General features: G+C 51.6%; 1 protein-coding gene across 1 annotated transcript in view; it reads left to right on the forward strand.

Annotated features, from left to right (window-relative positions):
• The first annotated feature begins 2,679 nt into the window (after positions 1-2,679).
• The window catches only part of MOXD1 (monooxygenase DBH like 1), a 72,275-nt gene continuing 47,250 nt past the window's right edge, over positions 2,680-27,704 (forward strand). Inside the window, exons 1-4 of the mRNA XM_054174111.1 lie at positions 2,680-3,197; positions 17,301-17,447; positions 19,789-19,956; positions 20,075-20,158. Of these exons, the coding sequence (XP_054030086.1) occupies positions 2,934-3,197; positions 17,301-17,447; positions 19,789-19,956; positions 20,075-20,158 (663 nt within the window). The 5' untranslated portion in view covers positions 2,680-2,933. The remainder of the gene's footprint in view (positions 3,198-17,300; positions 17,448-19,788; positions 19,957-20,074; positions 20,159-27,704) is intronic.

The following is a 27,704-nucleotide window of genomic DNA, read 5'->3' on the forward strand; positions in this document are numbered from 1 at the left end:
AGGAGTGAGAGGTTTGTGAAGGAAAACCCTTGCTGAGTCTCCTGTGCTCGGCTCTGTGACTGCCTTCCTCAAAAAGAGTGGCAGTGAGACTGAGCTCAGCCAGGAGAAGGCAGTAGTTGGATGTCTCCCTGTGCTTCTGCCAGCAGCATCACTGCTTGGCCAAGTCTCAGGTTCAGACCCTGCTTTCTTTGATGTTGGTCTCTCCATGAGGCAAAATATTGTTGGTGAAGTCACCAAAGTCTCTCAGTGTGAGTTTAGGCAATTGCACTGCTCTGCCCACGAAGTGCCTGTGCTGACCCTGCCAGGAGGTCTTTAGGAGGGACTGTGAACAGCAGCAAGAAGATAAAGGTGTGGTTTGTCACAGGATCCAGTGTTCAGCTCTACAAAACCCTTTGGATGGTTTGTTTTAAGGTGAACATCTCTGCTGGAGGGTGGAGAGCACAAGGACTGCTGCTGCTTCAGTTCTGCTAGCCTAGAGACGGCCAGCACCGTGGGGGTGGGCAATGCTGCTGAGGGCAGCTCCCTGGCTGGAAGAGAGGTTGCCAGCACTGCCAGGCTTTGGTGAAGGGCTCACAGGGACTTTGGAAAGAAGGGCTTCAGAGCTGCTGAGAGGCAGCTGACCCTTGAGCTGTGCAAAGATCATTCACTGCCACAGGAGATTTCAAGGACTCAATTATTGGTTCCATTCCAGCTCTCAGATTCCAAAATGTCATTTTTCTCCTCAAAAGAGAATAAGGCCCAGGAACAATCTGGTTAGCTCTGGAGCCATGGAATAAGGACATGCTGGCCACAGGTTCTGCCAGTAGAGGAGACTCACCTGCTGGGATGTGTAGGAACTGTCCACCCTTCAAGGCCCTTGCAGCTCACCAGACTGCTTCCCATGACTGTCAGACTAAACCACTGTAATGGTTTAGTCAAGTCCCTCATGATCCTGCTGCCTTGGCTTTTGGCTGAGTGACTGGAATCGTCTCAACCAACCCCAGTCTGGGTTCATTGAAGAGTGTTTTTCAGTTCTCTCTTTGGGCCTGTTTGCTGTAAGAGGAGCAGGAAATTGGATGGAGGAGAGTGAGGTGGGGGCCAGGGAAGGGCCCTCAATGACAGCTTCTCTGGTGTGCACCTACCTCCAGCTCTTCCCTTATGGCACCCACATCCAGGCTGGCTGGGGACTTTTATTTCTGCTTGCTGTTCTGTGCTGTGCAGTGTAGATAGTCCATCACAGAATCCTAGACTGGCTTGAGGTGGACCTTAAAAGCTCATCCAGTTCCAACCCTCTGCCATGGGCAGGGACACCTCCCACCAGCCCAGGTTGCTCAAAGCCTCATCCAGCCTGGCTCTGAACACACAAGCTTCTCTGGGCAACCTGTTCCAGTGTCTCATCACCCTCATAATAAAGAACTTCTTCCTAGTGCCCAACCTAAATCTACCCTGCCCTAGTTTATTCCCATCAAAAATACTTTTCATGCCACCAGTATCTAATTGTTGCTTTTCTCTAACTTCTTATGATATTTTAGTTGAAAGTAATTTTTGGTATTTCTTGTGTTTAAAGCATTTGCAGGTTTGTAGTTGGATGCATTTCTCTCCTCACAGTGGGTGGTGATACTCTGGAAGCCCCAGTGCTATTTGTGAAGTATTGCCATGCAGCAGCCTGCACCAGGAAGCACTTCCAGCTGCCCTTACGTCCGAGGGTGATTGGTTTTCACTGAGCTTTTGCTTCCTTTTGACTGAGGGCTGGGCTCTTGCCCTTTCATTTAAGTGGGACAAAACCACAATTCAAGCAGCACACCATCGTAGTGGCCTCAGGCTGTGTCAGAGGAGATTCAGGTTGGAGATTAGGAACAATTTCTTCACAGCAAAGGTTCTCAGGCACTTGCAGAGGCTGCCCAGGGAGGTGCTGGAGACACCATCCCAGGAGGTGTTTAAGAGCAGCGCTGAGTGATATTGTTTAGTCAAAAACTTGGACTTGGACTCGATGATCTTTCAAGGTCTTTTCTGGTCTGGGCAATTTTATGTTTTTCAACGTATTTTGTATTGCTTGGAGTTTTCAAGGGACAACTTCCCCTCTGGGTGCTGTGCTATTTCCTTTCTTTCGATCTCAGATTGCAGAGAGCTGGGGAACACCACTCCTTCCACTCCCTTTGCTCCACTGCCACCTCGGTTTGCCTCTTGTTTTTTCTTTCTTTTTCTTTTTCTATTTGTCTTTTTTCTCTTCCTTCCTTTCCTGTGCAAATGGCAATGGAGTTGGTGGTGCGTGGAGCGGACATGGATGCAGCTCCTGGTAGTGGTGGTACCAGTGACCGCATGGCCAAGTGATGGCGGCGGAGGACGCGGGGGTGCCAAGGGACACGGGCAGGGGTTTGAGCTGTGCTTTTTGGAGCCGTTTCAGTTCAAATCATTCCGGAGGGTCATTCTTCCTCACTCGCGTAGCAAAAACAGCTCTCCCGACGGGCGCCCGCTGCTCAGCCGCCCGTCGGTCCGCGGCACCGCCCTCCGGCAGCCTGCGAGAGGCGACTGAGAGCTCGAAAGGGCTCGTTCGGCTCTGGGCTTTCTCCCGCCGATTTCTTCCACTGGAGCTGAAGCTCCCGTGGGTCCCGTCGCCTCCCCGCCGCTTCCCCCGGCAGCCCCTTTCCGCCCGTTAAACACCCGAGCTCCGGGCACCTCCCGGGACGCCCCGGCGGGGGCCCGGCAGAGGCGGCGTGCGCTCGGCAGGTGCTGGCAAGAGGCTCGGCCCGGCCTGCCCCCGACGGGCGGCGGGAGGGGAACCAGCGTCGAGCCGGAGCGGGCAACGAACAAAGCGGCTACCGGGGGCGCGCTGCCCCGCCTGGGCCGGCTCGGGGCCACCCGCAGCGGGGGCGGGGTGACCGGGGCACCGGCCCCCTCCTCCGCGCACACACACGGACGCGCACACCCCGGGCACACGCAGCCACAGCGGGAGGATGCGGCGGCCCTGGGCGCTGGTGCTGGGCGGGCTGCTCTGTGCCTGTGCCGCCGCGGAACCGCCGCGGAGCTACCCTCAGAGTGCGGTGCTGGACGGCGCGGCCGCGTACCGCCTGCGCTGGGCTCTCCGCGGCAGCGCCCTGGCCGTGCGCCTGGAGGTGCGCACCCGCGGATACGTGGGCTTCGGGCTGTCGGCCAGCGGCGGCATGGCCTCGGCAGACATCGTGGTGGGGGGCGTGGAGAGGGGCCAGCCCTACCTGCAGGTAAGGCCCGCTCCTTCCAGCGCCCTCAAGCGCTCCTGGCACCCCGCTCCCGGCACCCCGCTCCGCGTCCCGGCTCCTCTTTGTCCGCCACCTTCCTCCTGCGGTTCCTTTCTCGGCCCCTCTTCCCCTGCCCGCTTTCTTTCACCGCCTTCTCGCTCCCGTTCCCGTCCCTTAGCCTTTTCCTCCCAGCGCTTCGGCCACTCCCATTGTTCTGTCCCCACGGAGAAGCGGTTCCCCTTCGGTCCTCTCCCTGCCATCCTTCCCCCTGAACTTCTGCAGGGGTTTCCTCAAAGGTGTCAGGTTTCCTTCCTCGTTATCCCGAAAACGCAACAGCCCTTTCCCCTCTCTCTGGGCACCCTCCCTGCCGGCTGCAAAAGAGAGAGGGGATAGCAGAATCTTCCCCAGCGAGCTGTGGCACCTTTCCCCTCAACAAGTGACGGAGCTTGGATGTCGTGGTGCCGCCTGAGCTTGTCATCCCACTGGCATGAGGGCGGGATCCCACAGCTCCCCAGCGTGCTGACACCCTGCTATACTGGGCCACAGCCAGTGCTGCTCCTGTCCTAGCTGTTCCTCCTCACCTGGAGGTGTTTTGACCCAGATATTGAAAACGACTGACCAGAGTAACCACTGGGACTCCTGGTACTGTCCTTGATCTGGCAGAGCACCCTCAGAGGAGCCCAGCTGTGCTGGCATAATTCCCTAGGCATGTTTCTGTAGTTGCCTAGGTATTGCCAGGGTCATGGCTGGGAGCAGGAGTGTGGGACATAGGTTCTGCTGCTGCTTCCAGCAAAGCATCCCCTCCAAGAGCCTGGTGTGGTAGGAGCCGTGAGAAAGGAAGGTCCTCTCTCAGTGACCTGAGAGTCAGCCTGGAGGAGCTGGAGGGCTGGGGGAGCAGGCACTGCTTGTCCCATGAATGAATGAAAGGGAAACCAGGCCCAGCCTGACACCTTGTCAGCTCCAGCTGCCTCAGTAATGACCTTGAGAGGGGCAATTTCAGAGCAAAGTGGCACTCAGAATGTGGTCTAGGAGAAGAGGTGGTTTGTCTGTTCTTCATGATATCAGACCCAGCTGATCTGTGAAGCTGCTGCCTAAAGTTTGATTTCACTTTAGGAAAACTAAATGCTCAATGTGCTCTCCCAGCTGTAATCAAAATAAAAGCTGCAGGCAAAGAGAGCTTTCAGCAGAAACCTTCCCTCCCCACCCCCCCTCCCCCCTTAGTTGACTACCTGACATTTGGACAAATATTTGGCTTATCCAAGCTCAGATTGAATATTTTCAGAATATTTGTTCCTCTGTATTTCATGAAGATTGTTTTTGCTCCTGCAAACCTCTGAATGAAATGATAATAATGAAAATCCTGTTCTGGTCCTAAACCCTTCGCTCCCAGCGTGTGAGGCTTGCTGGAGCCTTGCACTTGAGAACCACGAACTTTGTGCTGGGTTAGTTCAGAGATGTTGTTGGGGTAAAGGAAGCCTTTGAGAAAGGAACCCAAACCGCTTTTAATGACACGCAGTGCTGAAGCATCCATCGCTTCCTTCCAGAGTTTGTGGCAATAGCAGCCCTCTGCTTTTCCTCGTTTCCAGCATTGTTTTGTCTGGGTTCAGGTTCCAGCTCTGGATTTGCTCTGCCCCTCCTGCACCCTGCCTCCATACAGTTGTTTATATGTTGCAATCAAGTCACTCCTCATTTTCCTAGCCTGTCTCTTTACACACCCCACTGCAGGACACTTTCCCTAGCAGCCAAAGCACTTTCCAGGCTCTTTGCAGCAGGTTTTCAGCATCCTTTAAAACCTGCCCCATACAAATCCTATTCTTTTTCCAAGGATTTTCTTCACTGGCATCTCAGGACAAATCTAAAGGAGCAAGCAGAGGGAAGGCTGCAGCAAGTGCCTGCTGTTACTGAGCTGATACTTTCCGGAGGCACTGCTTGAGCGCAGGAACCTCTGCTCTGAGAAGCGCTGGCAGGTATTGTGTTGCACTCTTAACTAGGTGATGCCCAGACGAAACACTTCTGCTAAGCTTGCCTGCACCCTGAGGTTTTCTCCATCCCCATTCCTTCCTCAGATCCAGACAGAAAAGTTTCTTTTTAAGCTGGAGTGAGGTATTGTACAAAGTTGCTCAGCTCAAATATTTCCGTGCTTGCACCGACAAGAAAAGGCAGAAACAAAGAAGATGAAGAAACAAAATTTGTCTGAAGACTTTGTGGCCAGTCCTCAGGGACTGCTCTAAAAATGAATGGCTTGTTCCAGAATGCTGGTTCAATAATAGCCTTTGCTGGACACACACACAGAGCTGATGTTTTCAAAACCCCTCCTGTGCTGAGTCTATCTTTCACCTTATTTACTACTGAAAAGGAATTTGTCATAGATAGTACCCTGGAAAGTGTGTGGCTTTATGCCTGGCTGCCCTCTGTGGAATCTCTGCAGCCTAGAATGAAAGAACTCACTTTCCCTCTTGGTTTTAGCAATGTGTTTTCCTTCCATGGCCATCAGCTGGAAAATGTCTCTCATGGTTTAAACTCTTAGAAGGGTCATTTTTTGGCTTCTTTGAAGGTCTCCAGCTGCTTGTTAGTGGCCTGAATTGTCAGAAGCTGTTCAGAAACACCTTTATAACCTTTCAAGTGGGCATTGAAATTGCTGGCCGCTTGGGAGAATTCAGCCTCTTTCCTCCCCTTACGTCCTCTCTTCTTTAAAAATAGAAAGTGTTCTGGGAGGGAAGAGTCCTCTTCTGGGAACAAACACCTACATGGAGTCAGACTGCAGCCCTCAGCAAAGGCAGAAGCAGACACCTCAGTTTGTGGAAGATCCATGTGGTGAGGTAGAGGAAAGCTTCTAAATAGTTCTCAGAGAGCAGAGAGAACATCTCCTCTGGCACTGCCTCTTCATCCTCTCAGAGCAAGGAAGTGCTGCTCCCACAGTTAGCCAGCAGTACTTGCCTTGAGATCTGGGGACTCCAAGTTCTGGGTACTTGGGCCTGGGTTTTATTTTCTCAGTGTTTTAGGTGTACCCTGAGCTTGGATGTAGTGAGTGACTTGCTTTAGTTTGTCTAAAGTGTTGGAGCTGTATTTAACCTAAAAGAGTGTCTGCTATAAGGGAGGGCTAAAATCGTTTGGTAATCTCAGGCTTAGTTCTCCAATATCTCCAGGCATAAAGTGTCAGAAGAACAAAGTTCCCTGGTGTACCAGAGCAGTTTTTCCGAGAGCATTTGGATGATGGAACAATTCCACATTTACTGCCCTGATGTTCCCCAAGTTCAGCATTTGGGATGGGATCCTAGAGCTGTTTTGGGAGGAGGCAGAGGACACATCATGGATACATTGGTGTGTGCACAAACAGCTTTGCCATGTTCAGAGAGCCATAGACTCATAGACTGGTTTGGCTTGGAAGGGGCCTTAAAGACCATCCAGTTCCAGCTGCCCTGCCATGGGCAGGGACACCTCCCACTAGTCCAGGGTGCTGCTGTGAGGAAGGCTTCTCTGCCAAGCAGAAGGAGGGAAAGAGGGAGATGAGCATTCTGATGATTCCCACATGTTACTGAGAGCCCTGAGGGGCCAGCAGCAGGTTAGGTGGTGTTTGGGTGAGCATGTCTGAGAAGGAGGAGAAGATACACATGGTGGCTGGTGTTAGAAAACCAGGAGCTGCCTTGGTCTCTCTGGGGAGGGAGTGGACTTGGAAGGAGAGTTCATGCTTAAGAAGATGTTACCTTGAAGTATTGCCATGGTCACTTGCAGCATGCCTTACTCTTCATCAAAGTTCTTGGGGTAGCCCTAGCTTTTGCAGCTAGTTTCCTTCATCCTCCTCTCCTCCCATTTTCTTCCTTTTTCCTTTTTCTTGTTTAAATGCATCTCTTTTGTGCTTAGAAATGGACACAGCATGCATTTTCATACTAGACCCAAGCCTCTTCCTTGGTCTCCACCCCTGTCTGGAATTGTGCATCCCCACCCACAGCACGTAGCTGCTGAGAGCCTCATTTTGGGGAGAGTAATCCCCCTTGATGAATGCCTGTTTTGTGCAAGTAACACAAGAGGGTTGCATTGTTTGGATCTTCTGTTGAACTTGCACAAAAATAGCCCCTGCTCGGGGTGAATGGCGACTGTGTGCCACTGGAAAGTGCTTTATTATTCATTAGAGCCTTGCTTGTTAACTGTCACCCCAGCTAAAGAATATCTGTTATCAAATGTATCCCATGGAGTTAGCTTAATTGCTCGTAGGGAAGTACTTGGAAGAGGTTTTAAAGGACAGAAAGCAGTCAGCGTTCTCTGCACTTCACCATATGCTGCTTTTAAGTGCACTCATGCCAACAGCAACAAAAGAAGTGTTTAGAAAACAACTTGAAAGGCACCGAGAGAGATGCAAAGCGAGTGCCACACTGACACATCTCAGTTGGTGCTTTGATGGAGGTATTTCATGCCTTTGGGCATCGGGGCAAAATCTCCTCATGACTAATGAGTCCCTCTTGGCTTGCATGTGGGGCATAAAGAGACACTTCAGTGGACATCCCTGCTGGCTGGGTGCTTTGTGGCTGCCTTTCAGAGGTACAATATCTGGGACAAGGAACCAACAGTTGGTGAACAAAAGATGAGAAGAATTCTGTAGCTCTTGTGTTGTGCAGGCTCGGAGACTGCTTTGCAAGGGGTTTTGTTTGTACTCTGTGTGGTATTTGTTCTTGTCCTTTGGATGTTGGCAATGCTAAGAAAATGAAATTTTCTTGGGGCTCCCCAAAATCAGTAGCTGGGGCAGGATGGAAATGTAGCCACCGGGGGTGAGGCAAAGACTTAAGCAGGGGGAATGGTTTAATTCTCCATACAAACAACTCTCCTGGAAGGAGGGGTGGGGAGAGGGGAGATTGTCTAAGGCACACACAGAAATGTTGGCAACACTAAGAGTTATCTTTGGAAACCCCTGAAGTCTTTTACAAACTACCTGATAATTGAAGTAATTAAAGTCATTAAACCAAGAAAACTTGTGCTGGCTGAATGTGGCTCCTGGGTAAGGAATGTTCCTCATGATGAAGTGCAGCTGTAACACTGGATCATGCATCATCTCCTACTCAGAGATTTCCTTTCCCTTACAGCACCTTGCTGCATGTTTTTTCTAGTCTATTTGTGCTAGGACAGCCTTTGACCTAGCTTGATAGCTTCTTCTCTAACTAGGATCTAACCTCTTAGATCAGCATTTTTTTGTGCTGGAGGGGCTCAGGTAGGTGCTGGGAACTCTGCTGCAGAGTTCAGTTATCCAGGCTGATAAGCAATGTTCTGTTTCAACTTTGTACACCTTTGTGCAGTAACTTAGAGAGCTCTCCACCTTTCACTGTTCTCCAGTTGTGTGAGGAAAAGGTGACAGTTTTATATGTCCCAGGTATGCCACAGAAACCAAGGGGGTGTCAGGGGGCTATAGGCTAACAGGAACCTGTCCTGGGCAGCAATTACTTGACACATTTAGGTGACTTAGAGCTTGACTGAGGACAGCTGTGTCTGTAAGTCAGTCATTGTGTTTTATCTGTGAAAAATCCCCTGTTTTGCTAAGAAAACCTTTGTACTTGGAGACAGCCATAGAGACATTGCCATAGAATCACAGAGGAGTGGGCCTTGGAAGGGACCTCCAGAGATCATCTAGGCCAATCACCCTGCCAGAGCAGGGTCACCCAGGGCAGCTCACGCAGGAACACATCCAGGTGGGGTTGGAATCTCTCCAGAGGAGACTCCACAACCTCTCTGGGCAGCCTCCTGGGGAGGGAATTCTGAGAAGGGCTGGGAGTGCCAGGATGAGGGACAATGGCTTTGAGCTGGGAGAGGGCAGATTGAGACTGGAGATGAGGAAGAAACTCTTGAGAGTGAGGGTGGGGTGACTGTGGCACAGGTTGCCCAGGGAAGTGGTGGATACACCTCATCTCTTGAGGTGTTCAGGCCCAGGCTGGTGAGGCCTTGAGCAGCCAGGTGTAGTGGGAGGGGGGGTTGAAAGTAGATGATAATTGAGGTCTCTTCCAACTGAAGCCATCCTAGGATTCTGTGGTCTTTGCCTGAAACTCAAGCTGGAATTTATCTGAGATTGCAAAACAATCATTGAGTTTGCTTATTTCTAAGCTCAGGCTCTGCTTGCTTCTTGCCAAACCCTCTGTCAAACCAGCTTCACTTGGTGCTAACATCCAGTGTGTTGGAGCCATGAGCAGCAGGATTCCATCTAAACCAAGTGCCACAATGAAAGAGAGAAATGTTAACCACAATTCTTTTTTGGGAACCCAGAGAGGGATAGCAGGATGCTGACTTCAAACAAACTCTGTGGTCACTTCTGCCATGTACTGTAGCAATTTATCTATCCTATCTATGCACACATAGAGCCTCACCTGTGCCAACCTTCATGCTGGGATCAGCTTCCCCATCCCTTTGCCAAACCTCTCTTCAGCCCTGGTCTTAGATGTCAGCCTGGATAGTTTGGGAATGTTCAAAGCTCCATGGGTTGGCTACAGGACATAGTTGAAGACTAGTTGCAACACAGCTTGGGTTTCCCTCTTTTCCCACTCCTGGCTTCTCCATTGGCTTGCTTGTCAGTGTTCAGTGTGAGAGGGCAGGCTGGGCAAAAGCAGAGCTGATCACCAGCTGAGCCTGCAAGGCGCCTGCTGGCTGGGGACAGGACTTGAGGGTCGTTTTATGCTTCTGGAGGTTGAAAGGTGCTGGCCATCATTTAGGCTGGGATCTGGAGCTCATAAACAAACCAATGTTGTACATTGTAAAGATCTGAGGAGGGAGTCCCATAAACACCTGTCCTGTGCTGTGATAGCAGCTGGTGGTGCTTCCAGGGTTGGGCTTCCCTCTGCAGCTGTGCTTACAGTCTCCAAGGATAAACCAACCTCTTTTCATATCCTTTAGAAATCATTCTTCCTTCCTCTAGAGCAGCAATCAGAAACCTTATATGCCACAAACCATATGTTTTTAAGAAAGAAAGAGGTTAATGTGATCTGAAAAACAGCATAACATCATCAGCTGCACATCTGGAACAGGGCATAAAATACCTTTTACTAGCAGGAAGGTTTTTCCTTTGCCATCTGTTGTTTCAATTTGCTAGGAAATGTGAGGAAGGAGATGCCTAATTATTTAATTGGTTGCACAGCTTAGTCCAGATTTTAAGATGCCATTTCCACAGAGTCCATCCAACTGGCAGAGCCCTCCAAGCTCACCCAGCCCAACCCTCCACCCAGCACTGCAGAGTCAACACCAAACCGTGTCCCTAAGCACCAGCTCCATCACACACTCCGGGGATGGTGACTCCAGCACTGCCCTGGGCAGCCTGGTTCTGATCCAAGCCAGGATGCCATTGACTTTCTTGGCCACCTGGGCACTGCTGGCTTATGTTCAAGTCAACCAACACTCCCAGGGCCCTCTCCAAGCTGCAGCTTTCCAACCACAGGTCTCCAGGTCTGTAGCTCCCCATGGGGTTTTGTCCAACATTATTGAAGGGAACACAGGAGCTGGAAATGCTTCACATGGAAACAGTTTCCATAAGCAGATTCTGATGTTAAAGTGTTTGTTATGATGCATGGTGACCAACAGCACTTCTGAGAATACATATAGAATACATAGAATAAACCAGGTTGGAAGAGACCTTCAAGATCATTGTGTCCAACCTATCAACCAATCAAACACCACCCAAACAACTAACCCATGGCACCAAGCACCCCATCAAGTCTCCTCCTGAAAACCTCCAGTGATGGCGACTCCACCACCTCCCCAGGCAGCCCATTCCAATGTGCAATCACTCTTTCTGTATAGAACTTTTTTCTAACTGATACAGGTGCTCCAGCTCTAATAGTTGGAGACAAGTCAGCAGCTCAGCTAGGAACTCTCTCAAAGGATAATGGAATAGATAGACATCTAGCCAGGATTCTCGGTAAGGTTAATCTGTGGATACGCCTTTTAATGGCGGTTTCCCTGAGATACCCTTCCCGAGATGACCTTCCATGGAATCCTAAGCCCTGGACTACCATAGATGAGGGAATTAAGCGTCTGAGAGAGTTTGCCATTAGAGAGATACTCTATGGTGACCATGATACTCTGAATCCTGACGACATTCCTGTGGCAGCTGGTCTTGCTAAAAAGCTTATCAAACTTGCTCCTTCCAATTATGCAAACATTCTGGCAAGTAGAATTGTGGCAAGAAATTATGGTGGAGATCCTCCTACGGTTGGCCAATTCACTGATCAACTAAGACAATTGGATGATAGCATGACACGTGTTTCTTTGGTTTCAGCCATTAAAGCTCTGTCTAGTGAGATAAAGGATTGCATGAGAGAGCTGAAGGATGAAATCAAAGATTCCATATGCCAATTGGCACAAAGAGATGATTCCAATTCTTCCTCCAGCTGGGTGCCCCCCTGGTGCATTCACTTCCTGTGTCCAGAAGTCCAGCCCAGAGGGATGGACACAGGAAATTGTGTATTTCCTACCATAATTCTTTGCACCACTATAAGATCCAGTGCGGAGTCTGGCACTTCCTCTTTCCTTCCCTCTCCGAGACTTGGTAACTGGGGGAGAGATCTCCCGGCCATGGGCCTGACTGGGCCCAAGGCCACAGGGGGATGGGCAGTCTCAGGCCTGGCCAGCTGAGACTAGCCCAGCAGAGGGAGGGGGAAGAAGGAGCCCTGGGGGTTTTGCATGCACCCTCAGGTGGGGATGGGATCTTTCTTTGTCACTGTGCTTTGGGTGTTCTGTAACATTCACTGCTTTCTATTTGAACTTTCATCACTTTTGCAATCCGTTTGCCTGAGTCGTTATTTCTGCCTGTGGTGGGGAGGGGACCTGCCCCAACCCATTACACTAACATCCAGCCTGAACCTCCCCTGGCGCAGCCTGAGACTGTGTCCTCTTGTTCTGGTGCTGGCTGCCTGGGAGAAGAGACCAACATCCATCTGTCTACAACCTCCCCTCAGGTAGTTGTAGAGAGTAATAAGGTCACCCCTGAGACTCCTCCAGGCTAAGCAACCCCAGCTCCCTCAGCCTCTCCTCGTAGGGCTTATGTTCCAAACCCCTCACCAACTTTGTTGCTCTTCTCTGGACTCGTTCCAGCAAGTCAACCTCCTTCCTAAACTGAGGGGCCCAGAACTGGACACAGGACTCGAGGTGCGGCCTAACCAGTGCAGTGTACAGGGGCAGAATGACCTCCCTGCTCCTGCTGGCCACACTGTTCCTGCTGCAGGCCAGGATGCCATTGGCCCTCTTAGCTGCCTGGGCACACTGCAGGCTCATGTTCAGTCTACTGTCAACCAGCACCCCCAGGTCCCTCTCAGCCTGACTGCTCTCAGCCACTCTGACCCCAGCCTGTAGCTCTGCATGGGGGTTTTGTGGCCATATTTTAAATGCTAAGTAATGAAGTAAGGCATCCAGAGTAGAAAAGGGAGTCATGGCACCCTTATCTTTTCTTTCTGTAATGGTTACACTTCAAGTAAAATGTAATGCTTGAAAACTCCCCATTTGACATCTGATACATGCTTGTATCAGGAGAGCCTGGATCTAAGTGCCAAATGGCTACAGAAATCCTGTTGCCAGGTTTGTGCTGGAGAGGTTCAGAAATTCAGTCTGAAGGACTTGATCTGTATTGTAGATCGCTGATGATACTTCATAGCATTCAGAGGGAGGTGTGTAAGTGTGATCTAGCCAGGGACAGCTTTCCAGCTAATCTGTGGGGTGGTAAAACCAAGCCTGTGTAAAGGGGGTTGCAACATTAAACCTTTCCCTACCTGGCAGGAACACTCACAGAATGTTAGGGATTGGAAGGGACCTCGAAAGATCTTTGAGTCCTACCCCCCTGCCAGAGCAGGGTCACCCAGGGCAGGGCAGACAGAATACATCCAGGGGAGGTTGGAAAGGCTCCAGAGCAGGAAACTCCACAACCTCTCTGGGCAGCCTGCTCCAGGCTCAGCACCCTCACAGGGACAAAGATTTCCCTCCTGTTCCCCTGGCACCTCCTCTGCTCCAGCTTGCCCCCAGTGCCCTTTGTGCTGTCCTTGGCCATCCCTGAGCAGAGCCTGGCTCCAGCCCTGCACATCTTTATCCCCAGCCATGAGGGCAGCCCTCAGGCTGCTCTGCTCCCAGCTCCAAGCCCCAGCTCCCTCAGCCTGGGCTAACAGGCAGATGTTCCACTGCCTTAATCTAGAATAAACTCTTCCACTCTATGATCTCCTTTGGCCTTCTGAGCCACTTTCCAAAGACCTTTACATGTATCCAATGGTCTCTTTTCACTGGGCACAAGGACCTCAGTGCAGTGTAGGCTGTCCAGACCTGGTGGCTTTGATTCCATTTTGACTTAGAAGCGGCACTTCCATTTATTCTTTTCTTGTCTTCTGAAAGGAAGCATGGGAGATGCATTAACATACAGCTCCATAGAGACATATCTGCAGCTACCTTTCCCTTACTGCTCCAGGATGCTGCTGACAAGGATGTGGTACCACAGTTTGTCAGGATCTTCGTTTTTCACTGCCTCCCCGGCTCCTTATGCTCTGTACACAAACTCCTGTCTTAGGGGCTTTTAAGCTCTGCTGGGTAAATTAAGCAAAGCCTGCATGGTCTGACCAGAAGTCATCTCTCTGAGCAGAAAGACATCAAGCTGTTCCCTTGCAATGTGGCCTTGTTTGCTTTTACCACCGGTGAGCAAAGCGTTCTCCTGTGAGAGGCTAAGCAAACAAATTCCAAGCTGTTCAGAACTCTTTTTTCCCTGTTAATTTATTTTAATTCATTTTTGTGATGAATGTGTGGCTAATTTTCAACAGAGGGAATAAAACCAGTAACAGAGGCAGTTTGCTAACTCCTAAAGAGCTCTTGGCAAGCATACTCCGTGCTTGATTCCCCCAGGGCAGCTGCGGTGCGCTCAGTGCAGTCGCAGGATTTGGGGGAGAAAAGGACATCTTTGTCTTCCTGGGCACTGCAGACATTTGCTTCCCAGCTGATCTCAGCACCCTGATATTTAAGGGCTGCTTCAAGGTGATGGTGTCAGGCAGAAGAAGTATGTGGAGACAAGGGGTTGACAGGATCATTGAATGACTTGAGCTTGAAGGGACCTCAAATATCATCTGGTCTTAAGCCCACAGCCATGGGTAGGGACACCCCCCACTAGAAAAGCTTGCTCAAGGCCTCATCCAGCCTGGGCTTAAACACTTTAACAGATAAGGTGTCTACAACTTCTCTGGGTAGCCTGTTCCAGTGTCTCACCACCCTCCCCGTGCAGAATTTCCTCCTGATGGCCAGCCTAAACCTGCCCTGCTCCAGTTTCAAACCATTGCCCCTGGTCCTATCCCCACAGCCCCCTCTGAACAGACCCTCCCCTGCCTGCCTGTAGGTCCCCTTCAGGTATGGGAAGGCTGAGACCTTAGAGGTCTCCCTGGAACCTTCTCCTCTCCAGGCTGAACAGCCCCAGCTCTCCCAGCCTGTCCTCACAGGGGCTTTATTTTGGTTTCTGTGTCCTGTAGACATGCTGAGAAGTGCTGAAGTTCACCAGCAAAACATTGGAGCCTGCACACCTGGTCTTGCTTCACATTGCTGAGCTTCCCTTCCCAGTAGTTCCAGGCAAAGACTCTGAGTCTGTTCAGATGACCTGAAGCTACTCTAGAATTTGTGCTCCTCGATAATTCAGTGTGTGGCTGCCGCTTCTCCCCCAGAGCTGCTTCCCTCCTGTTTGGTGTGCCACTGCAGCAGAGGTCCCACACTTTAACAGATGAGGCTCACAAGGTTACATTTTTTGTCCAGAAAAGCCCTTGCTCTGTGAGAGATGTACCTGTTTTCAGAGCAGGGGTGATGCTGGATCTGGGGACACACAGCCTCTCTCCAGGCTCTGATGCAGGGTTAGAGTACAGTGCTGTGATCCCAGAAAGCACCAGACCCGAACGGACCAATTGTTAATACTGAGGAGGGATCTCGGCAATGGGTGTCAGAAGCGTGGGGCCAGGCTTCGTTCAGTGGTGCCCAGTGACAGGACAAGGGGTAGTGGGCACACACTTGATCATAGCAAGTTCCATCTAAGCATGAGGAGGAGCTTCTTTACTTTGAGGATGGTGGAACCAAGGAGCAGACTGCCCAGAGAGGTTGTGGAGTCTCCTCTGGAGAGGTTCCCAACCCTCCTGGACATTGGGATCTTGGGCAAGCTGCTGTGGGTGACCCTGCTGGAGCAGGGGGGCTGGGCTGGATGATCTCCAGAGGTCCCTTCCAAGCACTATCATTCTGTGCCATTCTGTGATTTCCCTCTAGAAATGCAATCCCCAGATTATTTCTCTAGACAAACATGATTCATCAGTCCCCTGTCTTTGAACATTGAATCTCAGGTCCCAGGCTGTTCTTTTGCTCCCTTTGGTGATCATTTCTCCATATGTGTATTCCTTCACACACATACTCAGTCATTTGTGGCTGTGAGGAGTTCAGAGAGCAAAGCAAGCACTCCTTTTAGTACCTTCCAAGGGTTGACATTTGGGATTTTGTTTCAGTTCCAGAACAAACCTAACTGCTTCACCTTCTCTCATGCTGTGGTAGTAGTTTTAGCAAGACGCAATTAAATCAGAATATGTCCAAACTCTCCTTGAAACTGCATCCTGACCGAGATAATTGTAGAAATGTTTCCAACAGTTATTTGTCCATCTGCAAAGGCAGAGAATCTTGTGAACTCTGCCTGGGGTGCCCCTGGCCTCTCGCATACCCAGATGTCTAGGATGGGGTTAAGCCTAAGACTGCAGCTCCTAAATGATCCTTGTCAATGAGCTCTCTCATTCCCTTCAGCCTGGAGAATAGAAGGCTCCAGGGAGACCTTAGAGCAGTCTTCCAGTGTCTAAAGGGGGCTCCAGGAGAGCTGGGGAGGAACTTTGGACAAGGGATGGGAGTGCCAGGACAAGGAACAATGGCTTTGAGCTGGGAGAGGGGAGATTGAGAGTGGAGAAGAGGAAGAAATTGTTGAGAGTGAGGCTGGGGAGACCCTGGCACAGGCTGCCCAGGGAGGCTGTGGCTGCCTCCTGCCTGGAGGTGTTGAAGGCCAGGCTGGATGAGGCCTTGAGCAGCCTGGGCTGGTGGGAGGGGTCCCTGTCCATGGCAGGGGGTAGGAGCTGGATGAGCTTCAAGGTCCCTTCCAAGCCAACCCATTCTGTGGCTCTGTTTCTGTCAGTCAGGTACCAGCTACTCTCACTGGTAGCTAAATACTTGGCTGTAACAACTGACGATTTTCCAGCTTGGCTACCTCCACTTCAAGAGGAGGAACATCTCTGTAGAGGTGAACGGAGCTCCTAACAGCTGCAGTAGTTAACTCCTTGCAGGAGCAGCAGGTGCTGCATTGTTTTGTGAGGGGCACCACAAGATGAATGGTGATGGCCTGGAGCCTGTTCAGCTGTATAGCTGGTAGTGACAAGCTTCCCTCCCCAAACCAGACCGAATCAGGCTGGTGACCAAGGGAGCTGCATCTGGGTCAGTGGGCAGCCCTTGCCAGGTGGCCAGGGTGGGAGGAGAGGGAGGGCAGGGGCCCAGCTGCACCGGGCCGCAGGAATTCGGGGTGAGGAGGTTAATGACCTGGATTGCTGCAGCCGCTCCTCCAGTGGCCGCCTCTGCTGGACCCCAAAGCAGGAGACACCCCCTCCTCAAAGCCCGACCTAACCTCAGCCCAGCACCTTTTGTGTGAGCTGAGCACCTTTTGTGCTGGGTAAGCTGCAGGGTGTCTCATTCCGGTCAGCCTTCATTCAAGGAGTTTGCTTTCTGTAGGGCAGTGAAAACAAAGGGGAAGCTGTGAAAAGAGCTTTGACGATGGGAGCCTTAAGGGAGATTTCTGCTGCAGCTCTCCACACCCCAGCCGTGATAAGTGAAGCTGCTCGCTCGTTGGGTGCAGCTTTTCTTCCTGCAGCTCCGTGCAGTGCTGGTTTAAGCTGCTCAGGGCTCTCTCAGCTGCTTACCAAGGAAATTTGCTTCCTTGGAGATTTTTAATTACAAAAAGTTCATTGCCCCCTCAGATTTATCACCTGGTACAGACCTCTGCTCTGCAGGATTTCACACCGTGGTGTGCTTCAGGGGCTTCAGCATTCACCATGAAGTTCCATTTGTAATTCAGTATCAGATGTGAATGAATGAAGGCTTTGCCTTTTCTTCTCACAGGATTATTTTACAGACGAAAACAGAGTGCTCAGGAAGGACCCTCAGCAGGATTACCATCTGGAATATGCCATGGAAAATGGGACACACACCATACTGGCTTTTAGCAGGGAGCTGCACACCTGTGACACCAATGACAGGAGCATAACGGTGAGAGGCTCTGCAGGGGTGTGAGGAGATGGAGCAACTGTCAGACACCAAACCTGCACATGGATAGGAAGCTGGATACTAAAACCTCACCTTAGTAGTGGACAGGATTAGAGAATCACAGAATCATTCAGGTTGGAAGAGACCCTCAGGATCACCAAGTCCAACCCAGAACCCTACTCTGCAAAGTTCACCCCTAAACCATATCCCCAAGCACCACATCCGAACCACTTTGAATCCCCTCTGACCTTTAACACCCTCCAGGGATGGTGCCTCCCCTCCCTGGGCAGTGCTGGTGTCTATTTCCAAACCACCTGTTGGGCCAAATTGAGATCCTTGTGCTGTTGTATTAAGCTCCTCTGTTGTAACTTTGGGTGGTGGTGAGAGAAAGTTCAGTTCTCCCCCCCGCACAGAGAAACCACGGCTCACTCAGTCGGAGAAGCAGAGATGAATTAAAGCTCTATTTACAAGCAGGCTGAGCTGCAGTGAATATATACACAATATACAGCATTTACAATATATACAGAAATACACAGCAAAGAAAGTAATACAGAACAAAACTCCCTCCTCCAGCCAGAGGAGGGTGCCCCCCTGTACCCCCTCTCTTCCCCCACCTCCCTTCTTTCCCACAAAGGGTTAGAGAGAGAGAAAAGGTCATTATTAAGGAGGAGATTCTGTTAGCTCAAAGCCTGTGCAAGAATTAGTTTCTTATCTGTTACTCAAGGTTAACTCTGTCCAGCAGCTGTTGCTCAGAAGCAGACAGGCTGAAAAGACAGACAGACAGAACAGAACTGAGACTCAACCAGAACTAAAACTTGAAGTTGCATTCTACCAATCTACCACTGAAATTCGTTCAGAATATCTGAATGTTTTCATTTTCATCCCCAAGCATTCAGCCAGAGTGTCCCAGCACTGTCCCTTTCTTAACAGCACCGCCTGAAATGGTCACAGTTTGGCTTTGTTTGCCCTTCTGCTTTTCTGCCCAACTATCATTTCAAATCGTTTGAGGTTGGTGACTCAGGCACTGGAGATGGCAGACAGGTGAGAGAGATTTGCAGGGCTGCCAGTTTGGGGCTTGTCTCCTCCTTGCCTTGGAAGCATTGCTGTTGTTCTGCACTGTTTCCATTATCTGTCTCTGTAATGTGCATAAAAATAGCAACATGAGGAACTGAGGAGATGCACAGCTGGATAAGCCCAGCCAGATTTCCTCACCTGGAGTACTGCACCCAGCTCTGGAGCCCTCAACACAGGAAGGACAGGGACCTGATGGAGCAAGCCCAGAGGAGGGCCATGAAAACGATCAGGGAGTTGGAGCAGCTCTGCTACAAGGCCAGGCTGAGGGAGCTGGGGGTGTTCAGCTTGGAGAGAAGGCTCTGGGGAGACCTGGTAATGATCTTCCAGTTCCTGAAGGGGTTACAAGAAGGCTGCAAGCAGGCTGCAGAAGGACTGTTCCCAAAGGCCTGCAGGGACAGGCCCAGGGGCAATGGTTTGAAATGAGAGCAGAGCAGATTGAGATTGGATGTGAGGAACAAGTTCTGCCCCAGGAGGCTGCTGGAACACTGCAACAGGTTGCCCAGGAAGGTGGCTGAGGCTCCATGCCTGGAGATCTTCCAGGTGAGGCTGGACAGGGCTCTGGGCAACCTGATCCAGTGGAGGATGTCCCTGCTGAGTGCCGGGGGTTGGCCTGGATGAGCTTTGGAGCTCCCTTCCAAGCCAGCCCATTCTGTGACCCTGTGATTCCCAGGCAGTCAGTGGATCTGTGTCTTTCACACCTGCTCCAAATTTTCAGTGTCATTGAACATTCTGGGACATTTCAGGACTTGTTAGAGGGCCTTGTCTCAAGGGTGGTGAAGGCAGCCTGAGAATGGATTACAGAGAATTGCTCTGTGCTGTGGCTGCAGATTGAAGATGCGAATCTGTCCCACGGCTGAATGTCCTCCTGCCCAGGCATGTGAGGACAGCAGCTCACAGCCATGTGCCTACAGAGCTGAGCCTGGGAAGGGTTTTGGGAGGAAATCTTCTGATTGCTTGTAAGTAAAGGACTTCTGTAGGAAAAAACAGAGTTCATACATTGGGTTGGTTACCTCTTGAGGAGTCTGTCCTGCTGGTTGCAGATTTGGTTTAAGTTGGTGACATCAATGAAGGGATCTCTCAGAGTGAGGCTCAGCTCCTGCACATCTCCAGTGAACCCTAGGAGTGCAAAACATGGAAGGCAAAGCTGTGTCTGACTCCTCCTCTGCTGGACACTGTCCTTGCCCAGCCCCTCTCAGAGGAGCTGTGTGAGCTCTCAGGAAGGCTCCTATTCCTTATGGACACTGGGGGCTGTTGTTTGGTATCTTTGCAGGAGAGCACAGTGAGGGTGATCTGGGCCTACCACCACACAGACCTGGCAGAAGCAGGGCAGAATTACCACGGGGCCACTCGTGGCACAAGGAGCCTGCGCCTGCTGCAGCCGGGGAGGGACGAAGCCTCCTCTGCCTCTTTGCCGTACTTTGACCTGACCAACAGAGACGTAAGTGGGTCCAGGGGCTGGGGCTGTGTGCAGATGGGAGTGAGGGGACAGCCAAAGCTTTGGCCTCCTGCAGCAGCCCCATGTGACCCTTGTCTTCTTGCCCTTCTTATCAAGACAGGTGCCTGTACCAGACAAGGATACGACCTACTGGTGCCAGATGTTCAAGATCCCTGTGCAGCGGCAGAAGCAGCACGTGACAAAGGTGAGTGGCTCGCACAGAGACCCCTTAGGGGTGCTCAGATGGTGATTTGGCTCAAGACCAGTGCTGCTTACCAGGAAGAAAACCTCTTGCCTGTCTTCACAAACACGGGTCAAGTGTCTGCCCTGGACCTGATTCTGGTGTGCCCTGAGCAGTGGTGCCTGCCCCTACATCCTCTCTCCCTTCAGAAAATGAGGGTGAGAATTATTGATGTCCTTAAACATTGTTTGCAAAGACTAAGTAAAATTATCTAGAGGCTTGTTCCATCAAGCTTCTGCTTTTCACAGGATCAGACACAGAATGGTAGGGGCTGGAAGGGACCTCCAGAGATCATCCAGGCCAGCCCCCTGCCAGAGCAAGGTCACCCAGGGCAGCTCACACAGAACTCATCCAGGTGGGGTTGGAATCTCTCCAGAGCAGGAGACTCCACAACCTCTCTGGGCAGCCTGCTCTGGGGCTCTGTCACCTTCACAGGGACAAAGGTTTCCTTTCTGTTCCTGTGGCTCCTCCTCTGCTCCAGCTTGCCCCCAGTGCCCCTTGTGCTGTCCTTGGACACCAGAGGAGGAATGTAACAGATTTCTTTTAGCAGAGAGGAGGGTTTGAAAAGATGAAATGCTGCAGTTTGTGCCAGTGAAAGGTCAGGTTTTTGTCTGATTCCAGTGGCAGTGCCCACAGTGGAGTTACCCCTGGTACATCTCATGGGCACAGACTCCATTGTCCTCAGCTGTACAAAAGCCAAATACTGAGAAGCAGAGATGGATGTTGCAGTTTATTGAAAAATTAATGAAACCCTGCAAGCATCCACACAAGGCTCAGCAGAATCCCAGGGCATTTCAGAGCCCACATGCACAAACTTGTTTGGCTGCAATGCTTTTTCAAACTTCTCTTTCATTTTGGGCCTGAAAACTTAAGAGTGCTGGGGGCAAGCTGGCTCTCACATTCCTCCCCCAGAGACCTCCTAAATGCACAGCTTCAGTGCACTGCTGCTGAGAGCACAGTGAGATAGCTCTTGCCCTCCTTTCTCTCGTTCTTTGAACCCAGGAATGCTTTTAAGGCTGTAATTCCATCCCATTATTATTTTTGGTGGCTGTCAGTCATGTGTCACCAGTGCAGCTGGTAAAACTGGGATTTTAAATGAACTCGGGGAGCTCAGCATGTGATCTCCGGTGTGGGTCTGGGAAACACCTGTAGTGATTCTGAAACATAGCTGGTTTCTGCACTTTGTGGAATCAGAGACTCAGAGTGGTGGGGGTTGGAAGGGACCTCCAGAGATCACCCAGCCCAACCCCCGGGCAGAGCAGGGCACACAGAACACATCCAGGTGGGGCTGGAAAGGCTCCAGAGCAGGAGGCTCCACAACCTCTCTGGGCAGCCTGCTCCAGGGCTCAGCAGCCTCAAACCAAAGAAGTTTCTCCTCATGCTCAGGTGGAACTTCCTGGGTTCCATCCAGTGTCCATTGCCTCTTGATCCATCCCAGGACACCACTGAGCAGAGCCTGGCCCCCTCTTGACAGCCACCCCTCAGATATTGATAGACATTGATCAGATCCCCTCTCAGCCTTCTCTTCTCCCCAGGGCTCTCAGCCTTTCCTCACCACACAGATGTTGTTCTAGGCCCTTCAGCATCCTTGTAGCCTTTTTATCTGCATGAAGAATTGCAGGGTCCAAATTTCTGCCTTCAGATACTTGCTCTTTCATCACATTTGAGCTGTGTGGCAGCTAATGTCACAGATCTGCATGAGAAGCAGGACTTGCTTGCAGTTTCTATGGCAGGAGTCCTGGCTGCCTGCTTTCCAGAGAGAGAGCTTCAAAATGCAGCCAGCGGGCTCCTGCTCTCCATGTGCAGCTTGGAGGGGATTGCTGTTCTGATAAAGGCTTTCTGGAACTTTTTATGTTTTATGAATGTGTAGTGCTTTGCTTGCCTTCTGATTCAGTTGCTCCTTTGTGACTGGGTGAAGCTAAACTGATGGGAGATGAGAAGTATGCTGCCTGACATTTCAGAACAGTTTGATCTTTTGATGGTTCTGTGTGAATTGCAGAATGCTTTTAGAGATCATATTTGTAAAGCCTTTGATAGGGTCCCCCACAACATCCTTCCCTCTAAGCTGGAGAGGTGTGGATTTGATGGCTGGGCTGTTCAGTGGATAAGGAATTGCCTGGGTGGATGATTGCATACAAAGGACAGGGGTAAATGGCTTGATATCCAGGTAGAGAGGGGTGACAAGTGGTGTCCCTCAAGGGTCTGGAGCAGGGCAGATTTAGATTTGACATCAGGAGGAAGTTCTTTAGACTGAGAGTGGTGAAATATTGTACAGGTTGCTCAGGGATGTGGTTGAGGCCCTGTCCTTGGAGACATTCAAGATGAGACTTGATGTGGCCCTGATCGCCTGCTCTGGTTGGAGGTGTCCCTGCTACCTGCAGGGGGTTGGACAAGATGCCCTTGGAGGCTCCCTTCCAGCCCAGTGCAGTCTGGGACCCTGTGAAATCAGCAATTTCCTTGCTTTTATAAGGTCAGGAATCAGAGTGGAATCCTTAGTGATTTTCCACCTTCAGGAAGGCACTTCAGAAATGCTTAGAGAAAGAAGGATGAGGTGGGAGATTCCCCTAGCCTGGGAGCAGGGCACAGCTCAGGTCTCCATGGGTGCAGTGCACGTCCTGCTGGGGAGCTGCTGTGGGGTGGGATGGGTGCATGCCTGCAGTCTGAGGAAACATTCTCAAGGCCTGCTGATACACCAAGGATGGGGCCTGTGGCTGCTCAGGAGGGTGTTAGCTGTGCAAACAGGGACTGAATTTTACAAAGGGGAGGGCAAAGTTATTTGGCCTCATCAAACAGGGCCACGAAGATGGCTGGGGGCTGGAGCAGCTCTGCTCTGCAGACAGGCTGCATGGAGCTGGGGCTGTTCAGCTGGGGAAGAGAAGGCTCCAGGGAGCTGCCTTCTGGTACCTGAAGGGGTTACAAGAAGGCTGCAGAGGGGCTGTTGCCAAAGGCCTGCAGGGACAGCCCCAGGGGCAATGGTTTGAAATGAGAGCAGAGCAGATGGAGATTGGATGTGAGGAATGAGTTCTGCCCCAGGAGGCTGCTGGAACACTGCAAGAGGTTGCCCAGGGAGGTGCTTGAGGCTCCATCCCTGGAGCTATTCCAGGTGAGGCTGGACAGGGCTCTGGGCAACCTGATCCAGTGGAAGATGTCCCTGCTGAGTGCAGGGGGTTGGAGTGAATGCTCTGGAGGTCCCTTCCAACCCAGAGCATTCTCTGATTGAAGCAGTCAGTGTTAGGTAAATGTTTCTGTAGCTGTTGGCTCTGGACTCCTTCTGCAGCACCATTTTCATACAATGTAACTCAAGGCATTCTCACAGGCAGAAGGAAAAAAGAGCTTAGAAAATGGTATAAATTTGTCTCTGGCCTAATTCAGTCTGGTAGAGCAGTGCACATGTGAGACTGCTTTGGCCATTTCTGTCCTGGGTGTTTCTGAGGAGCACCAATTCACAGAGTGCATCAGGCTGAAAGGGACCCAAAAGGGCATCTTGTCCAACCCCCTGCAGTCACAGGGACATCTCCAACCACAGCAGGCTGCACAGGGACACAGAAAGTTTGGCCTTGAATGTCTCCAGGGATGGAGCCTCCACCACCTCCCTGAGAAACCTTTCCCAGTGTCTCCCCAGCCTCACTGTGCAGAGCTCTCCAACCTAACTCTGCCCTGCTCCAGTTTCAAACCACTGCCCCTGGTCCTATCCCCACAGCCCCTTCTGAACAGTCCCTCCCCAGCTGCCTGCAGCTCCCCTGCAGATACTGAAATGCAGCTCTGAGGTCTCCCTGGAGCCTTCTCTTCTCCAGGCTGCACAGCCCCAGCTCTCCCAGCCTGGCCCCACAAGGAGAGGTGCTCCAGCCTCTGATCATCTGAAGCTAAACTTCGGCTCTTGTTGGACAGTGTCTGCCATCAACACCAGGGAAGTGTGCCCTCAGCAGCACACGTGTCAGTCTCCTGGGGATGTGGAGTTTCAGGTTGGCTCAACAGCTACAGGAAGAATTATTTCCATATTCTTCAGCTGTTCTCTGCCATTCCTTCCTTCTTGAAAATTGGTCTGAACAGACAAGTGCCAGGAGAGGAGAAACAGCCTCAGGCTGTGCCAGGGGAGGTTCAGGTTGGATGTTAGGAACAATCTCTTCCCAGCAAGGGCTCTCAGGCACTGTCCCAGGCTGCCTAGGGAGGTGCTGCAGTCCCCAGCCCTGGAGGGGATTCAGAGCTGCATGGATGTGGTGCTGAGGGCTGTGGGGTCGTGGCAGTGGCTCACAGCAGGGGTGAGATTTGTTCAGGTACTGCAAGGCTGCTCTGAGGTCTCCCTGCAGCTTTCTCTTTTCCAGGCTGAGCAAACCTCAGCCCATGCTCACAGCACAGAATATCCAGCCCTCTGATCTTTGTGGCCTCCTCTGGACCCTCTCCATCAGTTCCGTGTTTTTCTTCTATTGGGGACTCCAGAACTGGACACAGTGAGGTCTCCCCAGAGCAGAGGGGCAGGATCCCTTCTCCTTCTCTGGCCATGCTGCTTTGGATGCAGCCCAGGCTGCCCTTGGTCATCTGGGCTACCAGTGCCCATAGCTGGCTCCTGTCCAGCTTCTCCCCCACCAGCACCCCCAAGTCCTTTTCCTCAGGGCTGCTCTCAATCTCCTCCCCCAGCCCCAGAGGGTTGTTCTGGCCCAGGTGCAGGACCCTGCACTTGCTCTTGCTGAACCTCAGGAGCAAGTAAGCCCTTCTGTATTTGCTGCTTTCCAAGAGCTTCAGGTAATGAGTAACAGCAATTCTCCTTGGCTTTTCTTGCTTAAGCTGCTCAACATGACATGGAAATTATGCTAGAGAGAAGGCTGCAATCCTGTATTCATCCCACAGGTGGGATAGGGACAGGGAGAAGTAATTTCTCCTTCTGCTGCATTTGCCAGTGGAGAGGAGACCTGCAGTGTGAGAAGAGAGCACCCAGCCAGGGCTGGGATTTCTCTCATCTTCCTTTGTCTCCTCTCTCTTGCAACTTCTTCCCTAGGGAGGAGATTGTGTCTTCCTCCATGCCTTTGCAATGCCTTCTGCAGCAAGATCTTCCTCCGTGCCTCTGGGAACTCCTGGGGCAATAACTGACAGTAACATTGTGCCTGCTAAGAAATACATCAGAATGAGAGGATTTCTTCACAGGCAGGCATGAGAGTGGCTTGCACAGGTTACAGCCAGGTTGTGCTTCTGCCAGAGTACATTGCCCCTCAGCCCCAAGCTGCCCTCCTGGCTGTGTGGTGGTTGCTTGAAATGTTGTTAAACTCTTCCAGGTTTTGCCTCCCCTGTGCTTCCTGTTAGCTGGGGGAGGTGAGTCTCCATTTAACAACAAGCAGAGCAGATGGAAGGGGTTGCTTGGAGCTAGCAGCAGCCAACTGCCTCTTCAAACCAGCTGTCTGCAGGATGGCTCCACAGTGGTCATGGAGTGGTGGACCCTGGCTGCTCTTCATATGGGAGAGCACACATCAGTGCCTGGCTGCAAACTGCTCCTGCAGCTGGTGTGCCCTGGCCTGGCTTGCTGCTTTGAGCTGCAGGCTGTGCTGTGTGCCTCAGGCTGGCTGCCCCAGGCAGCCTCCCTTTTCTCATGTTCAGAAGCTAGCCAGGAGTCTTCTTGAAGTGGCTTGCATACAAAAACTATTCCACTACTCTACCCCAGCCCTGGCAGCCATGATGTGAGGTCATTTCTTGCTAGGATTTGTGCAGTTCTCTCCATCCAGATATCTGATTTTCAATCACAGATTCACAGAATGCTCCAACCCCCTGCTTTGCCCAGGGACACCTCCCACCAGCCCAGGCTGCTCCAGGCCTCATCCAGCCTGGCCTTCAACACCTCCAGGCAGGAGGCAGCCACAGCCTCCCTGGGCAGCCTGTGCCAGAGTCTCCCCAGCCTCACTGCAAAGAATTTCTTCCTCATCTCCAGTCTCAGTCTCCCCTCTCCCAGCTCAAAGCCATTGTTCCTCATCCTGTCATTCCCAGCCCTTGTCCCAAGTCCCTCCCCAGCTCTCCTGGAGCCCTTCAGGTACTGGAAGGCTGCTTTGATGTCTCCCTGGAGCCTTCTCCTCTCCAGGCTGCACAGCCCCAGCTCTCCCAGCCTGTCTCCACAGGGGAGGTTCTCCAGCTCTTTGATCATCCTGGTGGCCTCCTGGACCCTCTCCAACCGTTCCATGTCCTTGTGCTGGCTGTGGGGGTGTGTCTGACATCTCTCTGCTTTGGCAGTTTGTAAGCCTCTCTGTGGATGATACAGTTTTTTTCTGCCTGTTTATTTCCTCTTTGCTTCCCGGGAGCTGGCATCACCCGGATCTTCCCCGCTGTCAGAAGAGTGAAAATTCCTCTCACAGCCATGAGAAATCCTTCCCAGTGTTCCAGTAAATACTGGGTTTGCTTTGTCACAGAATGACAGAGTCACCTGGCTGGAAAAGCCCTGAAGATCATGGAGTCTAACCATGACCTAACATCTCCCTGCACACAGCTGTTAGACCATGTCCCCAGGCTCCTCATCCAAACCTCTCTTAAACAGCCCCAGGGATGGGGACTCCACCCCTTCACGTTCAAACTTGCCTTCCCTGCTCCTTGCACTTGTGGTTCTACAGAGCCAGGTTATTACTCTGACTGGCTTTGGCTTAGCTTTCCATCCTGGGTGCCTTCTGTCAGTTCAGGTTCCTTGCATTGCTCCTTGGTGCAGCTGCAGCTGCTGCAGGCGCAGCGCTTGGCCTTGGCTCCAGCTGCAGGTCTGCCACACGCTCAGGGCTCTTCCTGCTGCAGTTCCAACCCTTGCCAGATAACTCCCTCCAGTGTCTCTGGAGCTGCTGTCAACTTTCTGTACCTCCAGTCTCCCCCTGCCCCTGGGGAGTGTTTTGATGTGGTGTGTTGCAGCAGCTGGAGGTGAAGGCGAGGCCTGAAGCCCTGCATGCCGGACGTGTGGAGTCACCTGGCAGGGAGCTCTTCAGCTCAGAGCAGGGCTTGTCCATGGTGCTTCCAACACCATACATTTTCCCTCTCTATTTTCCCTCTATTTCCCTCATTTTCCCTCTGCTTAATCTCTTTGCAGTATCCTGGGCTTTCCTCAGGGAAAGCAGAATCACAGAATCACAGAACTGTGGAGGTTGGGAAAGGCCTCTGAGATCATCCAGCAGCTCACCCAGAGCTCACAGTCTCACTGCTGCTCAGCCACTGCTAACCCCACCTCTGCAGCCTCCTCTCTGGGAGCTGGAGAGAGCAATGAGGTTTCCCCTCAGCCTCCTTCAGACTAAAGAACCCCAATTCCCTCAGCTGGTGGCTAGTCACAAGTGGTGTTCCCCAGGGCTCAGTGTTGGGACCACTTCTGTTTAACATCTTGATTGATGATCTTGATAAGGACAGAGTGGATCAGCAGTGAGGTCACAGATGACACCAGTTTAGGTAGAGAGTTGATCTGCACCAGGGTAGGGAGGCTCTGCAGGGAGACTTGGATAGATTGGATCCATGGCCAGTGTTAGGAGGAGGAGCTTCAACAAGGCCAAGTGCCAGGCCCTGACCT

The sequence above is a fragment of the Dryobates pubescens genome, chromosome 28 (assembly GCF_014839835.1).
Source record: "Dryobates pubescens isolate bDryPub1 chromosome 28, bDryPub1.pri, whole genome shotgun sequence".
In the NCBI taxonomy this organism is placed as follows: domain Eukaryota; kingdom Metazoa; phylum Chordata; class Aves; order Piciformes; family Picidae; genus Dryobates; species Dryobates pubescens.